General features: G+C 40.0%; 1 protein-coding gene across 1 annotated transcript in view; it reads right to left on the bottom strand.

Moving 5' to 3' along the window:
- GABRA2 (gamma-aminobutyric acid type A receptor subunit alpha2) overlaps window positions 1-16,072 on the bottom strand; it is a 647,485-nt gene that overhangs the window by 350,296 nt on the left and 281,117 nt on the right. Inside the window, exon 4 of the mRNA XM_085642160.1 lies at window positions 14,952-15,019. Coding sequence (XP_085498286.1) covers window positions 14,952-15,019 — 68 coding nt within the window. The remainder of the gene's footprint in view (window positions 1-14,951; window positions 15,020-16,072) is intronic.

The following is a 16,072-nucleotide window of genomic DNA, read 5'->3' as shown; positions in this document are numbered from 1 at the left end:
TTACCGGTAGGCAGAATCTGGACTTGTCCAGGTAAATAGGGGAAGGATTCTCCAGGGGGGATCGGGTGGGGTGTCAGAGGGGTGTGGGGGGTAGCACGGGTGGGGGAGCAGATGGGGAAAAAAAGGGGGAAAAAAATCCTCCTTCGACTTCTAATCCTAGTATGTTTTATTTTATGCTGTTTCCGGTTTGGTACAGATACCTTATGGGGTGAGGTAGTGAAAAATTGCGGTCCCTTTAACCCTCCATGGCCTCCGAGTTAAGAGCAGGAGAGAAAAAATCTTTCAGTATTTAAAGGATTCGCTTGCACAGATAACCATCCTGCAAGAAACCCACCTTATTAAAGAAGAAATTATGGAAATCTGTGGGAAACTTAGGTGGGTAGAACACTGTCTCTGTTCTGGTCAATCGGTAAATGTTAGGGGGTTGCTATTTTAACCAAAACAGAAGCGGATGTTGGCCTTTTGAAGGTTTTGACTGATGATAGTGGTAGATGGGTGATAGCTAATATCTCTGTAGAAAGTATGCCGATCACAATAGTTGGGTATTATGGCCCAAATCGGGATGACCCCTCAACTTTGAAAATAATTTTCTCTAATTTGCTGGGGCTGCCTGACACGTTAATTTTTGCAGGGGATTTTATTATAGTACTGAATCCTATCTTGTATAAATCCCCTAGCAGTAGGGCAAATCTTCTGTCTAAGTCTAGAGCCTATTTAAAAACAATGATGACACAAAATGCGTTAGTCGATATCTGGAGAGAAAGGTCGGGCACCCAAGTTGGGGTGTCTTTTTATAATAAAAAATATAGACACAAATCCAGGATCGACTATTTTTAATAAGCAGTGATCTTAGAGGCAACATCCAAGATATAGGTTACTTGACCCCCCATCTTTCCGATCACGCAGCAATTTGGATGGACTTAAATTTGGCAGGGAAGGTTCAGCAAAGGGTCTGGTCATTTGACCGTACACTTCTTTTAGATCAGGCGGAAATTGGATATCTGTCTCAGGAGATAAAAAATTTCCTAAACATCAATATCGGCTCAGTGGATCCTATGGTGGTTTGGGATACTTTTAAATCCTTTTTGAGGGGTTTGGTTACAAATAGGATGTCGTACGACAACAGGCAGTATAGGGAAGAAATTTCATGTATTGAGAGACAAATGAAGGAGGTTGAAAAGAAGATCATTAAAGAAATCAATCAAGATCAAATTCAGCTACTAATAGCAAATTTGGACTCTCTGAAAGCCAAATTAGACAGTACAGTTCAGGCTAAAATATCTAATAGGTTGGAGGTGAGCAAACTTGCTCATTTTGAGTATGGCGAGGGTGCAGGCAGGTTACTAGCCTGGAAAGCCAAATCAGACAGAGTGCGCAATCTGATAAAACAAATAGACAATGCAAATATTAAAACCAGCAACGAAGAAGGGATAGGAGATGCTTTCCATACCTTTTTTAAGGAACTTTATTATGAGGATAATGGTGTAGACATCACATCATCAAAGGATTGGTTAGAATCGATCCATCTGCCAGTTCTGGAATTAACCAAACGTGAGAAGCTAGAGGTGGAATTTTCTCATCAGGAAGTTAGAAAGGCTCTTCTAGCCTGTAAAACAGGCAAGGCGGCAGGGCCGGATGGCCTTCCTGCCGAAGTGTATAAATCCCTGGGTGAGGAGATAATTCCTTTTATGACCATGGTTTTTAATAAAATCTTGATAGAAGGGGCTTAACCACCGTCCTCGTGGGGAGAAGCAAATATCACTCTGATTTTAAAACCGGGTAAACCAGCTACAAAGTGTGGGTCGTATAGACCTATTTCACTTCTTAATTCTGATTATAAGGTTTTTACCAAGGTTTTGGCCGACAGGCTGGGTGCAGTTGCAGGGGACCTATTGCATACCGACCAGAAAGGTTTTATCAAAGGCAGGAGTCTTTTTGATATAACACATGACCTAATAGGTGCGATAGATTTTGCCTCGAATTTTAATCTTCCCTTGGCAGTAATGACACTAGATGCAACAAAAGCCTTCGATAGGTTAAATTGGAATTACCTCGCTGCCGTATTGGAGAAATTAAACTTCGGTCCAAAATTTCGACAAACTATAAACCTCATATAGAGTGACCCTTCGGCAAGGTTGGTGGTCAATGGTAAACTGACTAAACCCTTCAGTATCAAGAGAGGAACTAGACAGGGCTGCCTCCTCTCTCCACTCTTCTTTGATCTGTACATCGAGCCAATTGCTCGGTGTCTCAGGGAGGAGATAGCTATCTTACCATTTAAGAGTGGTACATGGGAGAGGAAGGTAGCCCTTTATGCAGATAACATTCTCAGACATAGAGTTATCATTTCCTCTGGTAATCAGGTTAGCTGAAGAATTTGGTCGAGTCTCTGGCTATGAGATCAATGCAGATAAGACCGAGATTATGACCTGGAACCTGCCAAAGGGCAAATACCATACTAAAGATGAGATGAGGTATTTGGGAGTCAAAATTGTACCTAATATAGATGTCATAGCTAATGTAAATCTCCTAAATATTCTAAAAGAAAGTCAAAAACAAATGAGATCTTGGGCCCACCTTCCCTTAACTATTTTAGGAAGAGTCAATTTGATTAAAATGACAATCCTCCCAAAGGACACATTCTTTTTAACACCATACTACTACATTTTGATTCCAGCAGTCCATAAATTCATTTGTGTGGGCGTATAAGTCAACCAGGATTTCTTGGATAAAGCTAAGACGCAAAAGGGAAAAGGGAGGTTTTGCACTTCCAGATATTCAGTATTATGCATGGGCGTTCCAACTGACCTATTTGAGAATGTTGCTGAAATCTCCAGATTTATAAGTTAGAGGGAAGATGTTTAAAGCCATGTTAGACCAGGCGGGGTTTCCGCATGAAGGCTTCCTTTTTAAATATGGGGACAAAAAATACTTTAAGAAAGTAAGGCTGAAGATTTTATGGGGTGCGGCCCAAATATGGGCCAGAGTTAGAGCAGTAACGGGTATCGAATACTACTCAAAATTAGCTCCATTGTGGGACAGCCTGGGGACACCGAATTGTTTAAAAGATGTGCTAGCCATATCCTTAAAAACAGCAGGGCTATTAACATGGGGTGAATTAACGGAAGATGGCTCTCTCCTCTCTTGGGCAACTCTTAATGAGAAATTGGTTGAAAGCATGTCTAGATTTAAATATCTACAGTTAAAGAGTTGGTCGCAGAATCAAAAAACATCAATAGGGCGGGGAAATACCCTAGAAGAACATCTGGTAATAAAGCCAGTAGGAAAAAAGGAGGTATCATCTTTCTATTGGGCAATCGAGGAAGCCATAGATGGGGATTTTAGATTGGCAGGAGAATTATGGGAGGAATTAATTCCGGAGGCAGATTGGGCTGAACTATGGCAGATTTCGTATGGTACTCTGTTTTCAACGGTGAAACCAGCATGGCTGAGAAGAAACCACTACTTCACCACTCACAGAGCCTATTTATCCCCGGCGAGGCTTTCTAAGATGTCTAACGGCCCACCAGCTAAATGCAAAAAATGTAACATGGAAAGAGCCCCGGACGCACATATGTTTTGGACCTGCCCTGCCATTTCGGAATACTAGCATAAAGTCTATTCTAGGATAACCATTATGTATCACACTTAGTCTAATAATTTTGGGCATCCAAGAGGATATAACTAGTGCTAATAGAGGCTTTCTATTTTTTGCTATTTTGCTGGCTAGACGAGAAATCTGTAAGAGATGGGCCAAGGTTTTGCCCCCTACACACTCTGATTGGCTTTCCTCACTGTATAGAACATCTAAGATGGATTTGGCCAGACTAAAAAATAGCAAGAAGAAAGCCATCTGGGATTGCCTGGTAAACTGGATTCCAGCTTAGACAGATTTTACGATCATGCTATTATATCACCTTTTTGCCATCTTCCTTTCTTGTTGTCCTATGATTAAGCCTCCCGGGAAGCTCTCAGATTGTGCTGGACACTACCGATATCACGGGCGTACTAGGAAACGGTGTTTTAAGGGGGGTGCCCAGCTTACAATCTTTTGTCCCTCTAAATCAGGCGAGAGTATGACCACCCTCTCCTCAACAACGAGAGGTCAGCAACAGGTAGGAAGCTTGTGAGCCACTGGTAGGCGGGTGAAAAAACGGTCGGGCAGTACCCCAAATCATCAAAGTGAATCCTACCTCTCCAAGCGAGTAACAGTGGCGACTTGCGGATTACCAGTTAGCTGGGGTCAGAGGCGAATGAGGAGAAAAAAAAAAGAAAAAGACTAAAATTATGGCATTTAGTACAAAGAATGTGGGAAAGGGATGGTTTAGTGAGAAGACCCCATTTGAGGAACTACTAGACTATAAGTACCTGGGGATGAGTTTTACAAAATCTTTCTCCTGGAGGTTGCACATAGATATCCTGAATTCTAAAGCCTGTTTGATGATAAGTGGAATGAAAAGGTTTAAACTACACTCATTCCTCGCAGTTATTAGGACTGTGGCCCTACCACCATTTCTATTTGGTGTGGAGTTACTGGGTTCAACTGGGTATTGTGGCTGGGCAAAGATGGAGGGGCTGTATATAAAGAATTTGCTCTGCCTACCAAAATTCACGATGGCCCAGACAGTAAGGACAGAAACTGATTTAGGATGATGGACAATGATAGGTTTGGTGTAGTCTCTGAGATTTTGGGGCAAATTATTGGTATCCAAATAGCCAAAGGTAGCCTCCTTATGCAAAGATGAAATAATGAAAAGTGCATTAGAATGGGCCAGAGAGGTTGAAATATTGCTGGTTGATATGGTGGCTATATTAAAAATAACTAATTACAGTGGTGCTTGAGCTATCACCCTGTCAAAGAATGAATTAAAGATGGGGGGGGGGGGGGTTGAGAGAGAAAACACTTTGGATTATTTAAGGAAAAATGCTTCTGTAGTCGATATTTGTGAAGTCTAGGAATCCAATATTTCTTTACATTATCTGCATAAGTTGCCTAACTAGGCAATGCGAAATGCAATCCATGGGTTGGGAGTGTTAGACTTTGATTGAGTTCCGAGTCACGTTTTCTCTCTTTCCTCCTGGACTTCTTCAGGCATTCACGGCAGAGTTTTTATACTGCAACATTGACTTGAGTATCACGGCTGCTACTGAAGTCTTCTGTAGACAGGATCTTTTTCCTAAGTCCTGTTCTGGCTACTCTAGCATTTCGAACTGTGTACTCTTTCAGAGTGATAGCCCTTGCTGCCACGTTCCCGGCACGTCCTTAACTTTGGTGGATTTCCTTGAGCCCACGCACAATTTCTCTTTAAGTGCAGAGTATAGTTAACCCACGCTGTGTTGTGATCTGTGGCTGCGACCCAACTGCCACCATTAGGACTTCCAAGCAGCAACTATCATGTAGCGGCACCTTCTGCCCATTCTGGCAAAGACCCAGTCACATTTTAGATTTGTGGGACTCTAGATATGTTATCTTGCTCTTTTCCACAATGCCACGAAGAGCCCTGGAAGCGTGCGGCTGAAATACGTCAACCCTCTTTTTCCAGGAATTTTGCAATACAAGAAATTCAAAAGTAAGTTTAAACAGCACTATTGTCTATTGCTTTAATTAACCATTTTCAATGTATTTGTATATTAAACATGCAGGTCTACTGTATTTAGGCATTCTCACCTGGTGACGGAACCCCTTTTCTGTTAAATAACGATTTTGTCTGTCATTGCATGTATATCGTTCACCTGGCAATTCATTCATCCCTCTGAACTTGTATAGATTTACAGTTTTTGTAATAGTTTGTTCATTAATCAGCTTCACTTGTAGGTATGGGGTTGCTTGTCATGAGTTTGAGGTTGAAACCCTAATAAGTAAATACATTTTGTGTACTATTTAAGTTGCCAGTTGCGTCCATGACTACATGACAATGATGCCTTGATAGAAAGCCAGTAAGATTTATTTCTGGGATTATGATTTAAATTCCCAGTTTGATTTACCCAACGTTGAGATAACAAATCTGCGTTGAAACTCATTTGAATCAATCCTGATAGATTTTTTCTTTTGTTTATTCTGATTTTGATGTAGCCAAGACTCAAGAGGGTTATGAATTAAAGATGGGTGGGGGGGAAAGGGGGCGTTGGAAGAAAAAAATTATCTGGAATGCATAAGGAAAAAGGAATATGTAGTTGATATTCGTGAAGTCTGGGAATCAAATATTTCTTTCCCTTATCTGCATAAGTTGACTAACCAGGCTATGTGCAATGCAATCTAGAAGTTCAGAATTGGTCTGCATCTGTTACAATCTCAAGCAGCTGGAATAGCGTCTTTTTAAAATCCAAAAGGTTCCTGTAGCTGTGTTTAATTATGCATCCAACACCCCTACATATGTTACTAGACTGTTTTTATTTTTAATATGTACTTCGAAAGATTTAAAAACCTGTGTTTCTGAAATATAATGTAAAGGTACAATTGGCAGTAAGAGTATTTTTAATACATATGCAATACATCGATGTAGTTTGTGCATTGGCACAGTTTTTAATGACTTTAGAATATGACATGACTGTGATGTTTTATGGATTTGATATTTGTAGTTTAAGGCACAGAGTTTCAAATAAACCTATCTATTTAACTGAACTGAACTGACCATGCTTGCCTACTCTGATTTGGTTCTAAATCTCTGAGAAATATGGTTAAGACACTTCATCTTCTACTTAAGAAAAAAATAATTTGGCGAGAAATGCTTAGACCTCAATTATTGAGGGAAGTTTCTGATCCGTGCACATATATGCACACAGATTGCAAATTAATTATTGCAGTGTTCAGCACACTTCTGCATCTTTCGAAGAACAGACTTTGCAAGGAATGGCACATTGAAATTTATTAGTGGAAAATAACTAGAAAAAAGATAAATCATGAATACTTAACTGTGCTAATCATGAATTATTCATGCTGTGCTTAAGTGCCACTAGGAAAATCTCATATTATAAGGTATTTATTGCACCCAATAAATACAATACTCTGGGGTACCAGTATTTACCAGCTATAGTAAATACAATCCCTTTTCACTGTACTAGGGTTCAAAAGGTGGAAACAAATACCTAATGTACAAGTCAAACTTGCATGCCAGAAATCAGGTCAGGCAAATTCATGCAGGAGAATGCATTTTCTGAAAAGATGTCACAGCAAGCAGGACCCCAAACTGCCACATTGGTTGGTTCTCCTAAAGAAAGTTCATTTTGACCTGTTACCATGGTGTGCAGACAAAATATCGTAGAACAAATATCATATAGGCAAAATATCAGGCCAAGAAGATCAAGGACAAAAATGTCATGAAGGTAAGTTTCTATAAGTAAGTAAAGTTTTGTTATGTATAACTCCACCTACAAGTACCTTTGCAATTTATATATCTTCAAGGTATGTAAATGTGGAGTTAAGTATAGCAAATCTATATTTACCATTTGCTCTTACCTTCTCAACATTTTGGTCCTTGATATTTTTGACACGATATTCCATTCACACGATATTTGTGTTTTATTCTGGAAATGATCCGTTATCACAGAGAGCAGAGGTTGCACTCCCATTCATGTCTTGAAGAAGGTCCTGAATTTGACTTGGCTACTTGTCAGTGTATATACAGGTGTGATCACAAAGATAGACAACCTTTTTAGTGACCATTTTTTAGAGCCCTTTGAAACCAGCGGAGGCACCAGTCATACGTATGTAGCAATACACTGGGAGTCCCCTCATTATCTCAGCTAAGGAGTGTGTTCTATGAATGTAGACCATCAGCAGCCACTTGCTAGGACATAATACCCATGCCCAAGTAGGCAGTAGTTTTTGCATTAGTTCATCGGTGAAAGGTCTTGGACAGACTTAGGAAGGAGTGAAAGAAATCTTTAATAGCTTTATGAGTCATCTGTAATAAGAAAAGATAGAGCAACATTAGCTAAAAAACGATTGCCTTCTCCTAACCAATGATGACATCAGCCCCTAAGGGTGCACTTAAAAGAACCATCTAAGCAAAATGCAGCTATTTCTGTAATGTGGGCTACATTAGAGGCCACCCTTTGGGAATGATCAGCCTCTCAATAGTGATTCTGGCAAGCATAGGCAACACAATAAGGTTCTCTGGCAGCATCAAGGATGCAAGGATAAGTGGCTATCCTCTTAATGCTGCTAGATGATGAATACCAGGTGCCTAACCACCTGGGGCTCAAAAAGAAGAACCCACCTTCTACTTTGAGACAGTAACCTTTGAAAAAGAAATGACATCCTTCTACTCACAGTATAAACATGCATACAATAGATGCATTTGGCAGAAAGCACCAAGCCGTAGCCAATTACATTTTATTGACAGTAAGCATACATTATTAATCTGTCTCACTTTTTTTCTAAGAAATCAAGAGTAGTAAAGGCCTGCAGCACCATACAAACAAGAACTAGACTATATTTTCTTTGTAGAGTGGATCTCTGTTATAATATTTATTATAATTTGGACTCTTCAATTAGACTGGTTTCTTGGATAGACTGCAACTGTTGTGCTGCTGCTGCACCTGGCTTGCCCCCATGGAGTCCCACACATTGTACTCAATCTCTTTGCATGCGGCCGATCTCAGGTGGGAGAAAGTTTGTGGTGGTGCTTCATGGGGCAAAAAACTGTTATCTGGTGGCGTTCGATCTGCTGCTGTACCTAGGTGCTTGATGCTACTCTTTGAGCTCATTTTTAGGACTCTTCTGGACATCAATTTCTTTTGCTTATTTCCTAGAAGGCATGAGGTCATAATTTGTTTTGAAACAGATCCTAATCCAAGATGGATGCCTACAGTGATGCATTTATGTCTTGCAGCCCATCTCTAGCTGGAGAGAGGAAGATCATGAGCACTTCCTGTTTGCAACCATAAAAGTAGGAGTTTCAGAATACATCCTTGCACCGCAATGCATTTCAAAGTACATTTTTTATTGTGTTCTTTGTCCCTTGGTTCTTTTTTTGTCCAAGGTTTTATCATACCTGCCAACCCTCCAGATTCAAGCAGGAGACTACCGATTTTAAGGCTAGTCTCAAGCCTTCCGATTGCTGCATGCAGAAACCCAATTCTTCGGCGGGCTTCAGATGGCAGGGGCTGGTCTTGTGTGACTTGGATTATGCACTTCAAGTACCCTGCTGCTGCAAGCAAGTGCACAACATTTTTGTCACACTTTCTCTGCCTGCCACAGTGATTTCTCTGTGCTTTTGACGAATTTGAATTTCTGATATACGACCCTCATACATGCCAATAGATCTGATTCAGGCAGGAAGCTTCGGCTGTCTCTCACCTGAAATTGCCTCCACCTCAATAGAAGGCAAGGAGGGAAATACATTCTCTGGATTATTTCATTAGAATCTACCTCTTGCTTTTTCTAAAATGTTGGCCTGTATGGTTTTATGTCCCCTGTTTACTGGAATATTTTCTTAATAAATTTCTTGCTGTTGCAGTTGCCTTCTAGCTTCAAGTTCCTTCCTAAATGCCAATCCTGGTCTTAAGCCTCAGTTAATTTCCATGCCACGCTCTTCCCTGGAGGTTTTTGTCTTTTGACTTTTTCCTCCTTGGGGCCTTTTCTGGAATGTACATGTTTCTTGATCTGTAGTTTTTGCACAAGCAACATCGTGGCTACTGAAAGGGGCCGCCCTTCCCTCTGGCAGATGAAGACAAGGAAGGCAAGTTTGACCAGACACCCATTACTTTTTATTTCTTATATTTTTTAGAGTTTTATATAGCGTGAACTAGACAGGAAGATATCGGGTGTCTTTACATAGCACCAGTTTTGTTACCCAAGGACACATTAATTTTTTTGTTAGGCACAGGGAGATTAAGTGATTTGCCCAGAATCACAGGACGTTGAGCGTCATTGCCGACACTTAAACCAGGTTCCCCAGCTTCAACGTCGACCGCTCTAGCCGTAAGGCTACAGACAGTAAGATCTTAAAATGAAAGTAAGTATGTTGAAAAGGTTTCATCCAAGATAGCCACGTTACCAACAGGCCATTTCTTCTTTAATGTAGAGTAAATATGTTTAGGGAGATTTTCATTGCTGTCTGATTACCAATAATTTGATATTTGCATGTGAGGATTCACTGCCTCTCTTTGGATCTTTATTAGCCTATACATTTAGGTCATGTTTATGCAATGATGCAGTCGTGTTGACCTCTTATTTAACCTCATATTCATTGCTACCTTGAGGGCTGTTACCTTCAACTGTTACCTTCAACTGTCTTTGACCCATTCCAGATTCTGGACCTGTGAGAAATAACTCCCCAGGGGGCAAAATGTCAACACAATAATTATCTGTTGATTACAGTCATATTAACTACTAGGAATGTTTGACTCCCCACTGCCTTTATATTTGACACATGTATAGGAGTATATAAAAAATCTTTGCAGCCATTGCTTTTTGTGTTTTCATTGTATTGTTATATGTACTGTGCGTGTTTGTACCCTTGAGGTTCACGCTGATTAACATACATATTTTGTAGCAGCCTAAATGTGTGTAATTAATATGAGATTGCATGATATATCTATGCAATGATAACTGATTTTGTTGGTTTGCTTATATTATATTACTTGAAGGAGTATTCCTTCTGTATAATATATGCTTGAGACATTGGCCCAGTTTTCTTTATTTATTTTCAGTATAAAATGTACAGCTAAGCAGATAACAATTTATTAGTCTGCCCAATACCTCTGCCACAAATGTCCACTCCTGTGCAGATCTCGTGAATAAGTGGTAACAAATTTAAAAAAACAATATTTAGAGAGAGTTTCTCCTTACTATACCTAATTTAGGCTCCTTGGGTCCAAAAATGTAAGCTACTTCCATAGACTGGTGCTTGGCTCTGGTTTACTCTGTTCAGTTCCTAATAATGTTCAATTCCAATTGTCAGAAAAGGATAATTATTTGGCATGGGTGACTGCACGCCTTGAGGAATAATTGCAACTAATGTCAGGGTGAACTCTCAAAGTCGCTAAATTATTTTGAGTGCAACCTCCTGGAAGCTATGGCACTGAGCAGACAGGCCTAACTTAGGACAATGTGTAAAGAATTTATGTAGTACAAACAAAAAAAATCCCAAACCAATTAGAAAAATAGAGTACATTTTAATGAGAAAAATGAAACCAACGTGACACAAATCCAATAAGGAAAACCAGAGATATGAATGTTTAAAAATGTTAGTCAAAATAGCGCCAAGAAAGCACAAAGCACCAGTGGTGGTCAACGGCCTCCGTAGACCGGGACCTAGGTGCAATTTGAGGCTGACTGGAATGAGGCCCAGGCCAGGTACTCCAACCAGGTTTGGTCCGTCGATGTTTTACTTTATGACTTGGTGTTTTTTCTGGAAGTCAAAATTCTTCAGTGGTGTAAGGCAGCTGTCTGTATAAAAGGAAATCTCAAATAGTCGGATAGGCATTGGACAAGGTGCAGCTGAAGCCTTCATTTTGGCAGGAAATGCTCAGAACACAAGAAATTTAAATTTCGCGCCCAGAGAAGTCCTCTCAGCAGTTAGATACTTTTGGCACCTTTGTTCAGTCAAGATTTGTACATTCAAATTTAGTCACTTTTTTTGGAGCTTGAGATCCTTCAGTGAAGCAAGGCTGCATAATTCCACAAGACTGGATACTTTCTCACTGTGAGTCAGCTGAATCAGATTTGCTGCTAGGGGAGGAGTTCCAAATGAGAGAAACTTGTTTTATTAGCCCATTGAGATCACACCTTGGTTGGGTTTGCTGGGGTGGAATGTACTGGTCCTTTAGAGGTCTGGAAGACCAAACATTTTCTAGCTTCCAGGTTTTCAGGGGTGATAGGAGAAGTCTAGTTAGACACAGTCCAGGGTCTCAGGACCTCAGGAACAGTACTTGTGGTTAAAGACTGACGCCAGCAAAGGCCACCAACAGGGTCCAGGTTAGGTCGAGCTGGCACTGCTCAGTTGAGCACTTTAAGAAAAAAGCCTTTTACACATTTTCTAGCAATGTAGCCACACAGAAAGTCAGCTGACTGACGCTTGAAGTCCACTTCTCTGCGCTGGGTACAAGAGGAAGCAGGTCCACTCCTTCAATGGTCCTCTCGGGTAGCAGACAGCAGGCCCAGTCCTCCTCTGTTATTCTGCAGTTCTAGAAAGTGTTCTAAAGAGGGTTCCTTGGGGTGACATATTTATGTCTGATACCAGCTAGTGGGTCGGTATCTCTCTTGGCTTTCCCTAACCAGTGGGGTAAAAGCCCTCAGGAGTTATCCAATTATCCCACCCACCTGTGCAGCAGTTCCTGTGTTGGAATGGGTAAATACAATGTCAATGAATACCATGATATGTGCAGGCCCGACAGCGACATTACCAATAAATAAAATGTCAACTTAATGCCACAATCTGTGCCCGCATTACAATGTCAATGCCCATGAATGCAACGTCAATGTATGCCATAATCTGTGCCTGCACAACAGTGATGCTACCGGTAGTAGCAATGTCAATGTATGCTATGCTCTATGCATGAAAGACAATGCTGTTACCGGTAAAAGCAATGTCCATGTACACCATGATTTAGGATTGCATAACTATGTCAATATCATTAAAGACAATATCGATGCACAATTTTGAGAATGTCGATAAAAATTATACCAGTGACTGCCATAATATTTTTAGGAGTTCCCGTGAACTCGCATCATTGCTATTGGGTTTACCCAAGATAAACTCCCCATCATTCCAGAGTCAGAGATACGTGGTCAGGCAGGTCCTGCGACCAACTCTTATTGCAAAGATTAACTGGAACCCAGAGAAAACCCTGATCAATCCCACAGATAGATAGCTGCACCACAAAAAGGTATGAAGCAAATGGCCCCAATAAAACACATTTGGCCAAAGGCGCAAATTCTCCAAAAAAACACAAAGACGTATACCAATTGTAGAAAGAACCACTCAGCCAATCAGGACACGACATGCACACCACAGGTAATGATCACGAGCTTCTCATACCGAACTTCTGGACACATACACACTGGCCCACACAAGCTTTCCCAGAGGTTGAGAGCCATCTGTGTCCCTAACTGATGCCCGAGATTGTAAATGTATGACTCAAATGCTTTTCAGGAATGCTGATATTAATTAATTGTACCTTGCGAGATGAATATTATACCAGGCACAAATGTGTACACTGAGAGACATTCCTCAGACGCTTTCTGTCGAGACTCTCGGGGTCGCTGCATTTAATTAAACCAATTCTTTCCTGTTTTGCCAAATGCTTTCTGTCTTTTCATTTCTTTAAGGTAAATTCATATCCGCGCAACACCTGTTTTCCCTTATGTGAACAATCCCACTGTGCCCATCACTTCTATAATTTGCAGAGGCAGTGTGCCCACACAGAGGTGTGTGCAGGGTGTAGAGCAGCCCCCTCCTCTGTGGTCACTTAAAACCAGTTCTATAGGCAGCTTTCCCCCACTGTATTTGGTGCTTGACTGTGTACTTCCAGGTATCCCTAACTTTTGCTTGTGACAGAGGAGGTCCCTTTGAGGTAGATTAAGTTCCTGGGCTTACCGCAACTGTTCTTCCTGCCAGTGGAAAAGAAAGCATCCCATTGTCTCTGCTCTGGGATCAGGTTTCAGATTTCATCGGGACAATTCACCCATAGGGTACTGCTGGAAAGATAATACATCCAGGTGTTTCAGGCAGGGAAATGTAACCTTCTAAAAATTACTTACCCTTAATCCAGAGATAGCAGAATTAATATTTAACCCCGTATTAAATTGTTTTCTATCAGCTAGCCGTGAGCTTTCTTACAGTGAAAACAGCTTTTGGGTGCTAGTCAGTGTAGGAACATTTTCATTTAAATGTCTGTATGTCCTACGTTTAAATGCCATGCACCCTGCTTTGTGGGCTGCACAAATTCCAACATAAATAAGGTGCTTGAATTTACAATAGGTTTAGGATTGATTGTCATTAATTTTACAGGTGAAAGACAGGCCTTATTGAGGGATGGCAAGATGAATTATAACCGGGGTGGTGCAGTGAAACATAGCATGACACATACCTGAGATAATTAGTAGGAGGGTGGGCAAAATTGTGTTCTTTTTTCTTGTGAAAGTTTACAAAATTTCATGAAAACTGAGTTATGCAAAATTATACTTTTAGAAACAATAAATTGCTTGCTGGTATTATGCATTACTCTTTCATTCAGGGCACCAGCAGGCAATGTTATGAGAATAACATATACCTCAGGAGACATTTTCGAGAAATTTCAAGGACATTGAATAACGCAAAATTCATGAATTTCATGAACTTCACTGATTTCATTTGCATTTGACCCTGGTCTAATTAGTAGGTTAAAGTTTTCTTCATAAAAGATAGGTACGGTGTCATATCTAATCACAAGCATGTAAGATTCAGTGAAGTGTCCGGATATAAAACAAGATTGAAACTAACTACAATTTGGGAGACCACAGAACTCTCCATGAATTTAGCAATAGAGGAAAAGTCTGTGATGCATCAATAGTTTACCAGCTGTTCATGGTTTGTGTCATTTTTTCTTAAGAAGTTTATTATGTGACCAACTGCAATTGAGACAAGGAAGTAGCCATGCATGATGTAGGAATTTATAATGTGATTTTCAGCGATCCATGTAGGAGAACTTCCTCATGGTCCTTGGCAAGATAGCATGGAAAAGATTCAGAGGAGAACTCAGATGGTTCTGTGCCTGCAATACTATGTTTGAAATCTATGTCTATAATTAAGTCTGCAATCAGATTCGCCAGAAAATATCAAATCTGTAAGGTGGACTCAAGATGTGAAATGCAGCAAGAATTTAACTTAAAACTAAAACAATTTCTTAGCAAAAATGTTTTAATATTGTTTTACATAGATTGAGTATTTAATGGACTTCCATTTTAATGCAACCTACACTTCTAAAACTGTATTTAAATATATGAATTGAGTTGCTTAACTCACCATATCAGTATCAGAAACTGGGCCAAAGCTGGTCACGTAGATATCAGTGTGGACTTCTGTTACCCTGTCTGATACAAAAATAAAGCAGTGTTAAGAAGATTAATTTTTAGAAAACATAATAATACAAACTGTTTGTTTTTATGAATAACTGAGATTGCAGACAGTGCATCCAAATATACAAAAGTGGATTCTTGGTTTCACAGGACAACGTAGGACATAACTACGTTTTGCAATATTATTATAATTCTTTCCTAAACAATATTTTGTGATGATTTATTATTTCTAATTAAATTTGCTGTTGTTTTTTTAACCTTGATAAAACATACATTCCCAGAAAAAGTGAACTGGTCGTAATGTTCCAGAAATTATTTGCTGTCAGGAGACTGAGGGCCAGATGTACGATGGGATTTTGCATGCACAAACGGGTTTGCGACCCTTTTACGCATGAAAAATCCTGTGGGCCATATACTAACACTATTTTGCGAGTCGCAGATATATTGTGACGCGCAAAATAAAATGGTTGTACATCTGGCCCTGAGTGTATAACCAAACACATAGACAACCCCACAGTCTATTCCCAAATAGGAAGGAGTTGAACTATATTCCAAACTACCTTTATGGCTTGCTAGTGTGATGTAGAGGGGTAGGATAGACATAACTGCGATTTATAGAAATCTAACTTATGGTAGAGCCAATTGATGTGACAATCACATTAATTGGGGAGGAGAGGGAAAGAAAAAAAGTTCTAACAGGGTAATAGAAACTACTGGGCTGCCAAGGGGCCTCACTGGTTGAAAACAAAAAGATTGAATATAGAGATGACTTATAAACAGTGGGATCCATTAAATTACTAGTACATGACGAATTTCAGCCATTACAGCAATATACCCACTGGAAGACATGGAGAAGATGAAAACTTAGAGCAAGGATTTTAAAATAGGAAGGCAGGAAGAATCCAATGTCTATAAAAAAGAAAGAGGATTTGTAAAGCAAATGAAAACATTCTAAATGTTGTCTAAGAAGATTACTGTCCTGCACAGCTCAAAAGAAAAATGGGCTAAAACTGAGAGTAACTTAATAATTTTCATTTGAAGTAATGAAAAAGAGTGAAGAGAGATCCA

This window comes from Triturus cristatus, chromosome 2_2 (genome assembly GCF_964204655.1).
Source record: "Triturus cristatus chromosome 2_2, aTriCri1.1, whole genome shotgun sequence".
NCBI classification, from domain to species: domain Eukaryota; kingdom Metazoa; phylum Chordata; class Amphibia; order Caudata; family Salamandridae; genus Triturus; species Triturus cristatus.
This window is presented reverse-complemented; position numbering and strand designations above follow the sequence as displayed.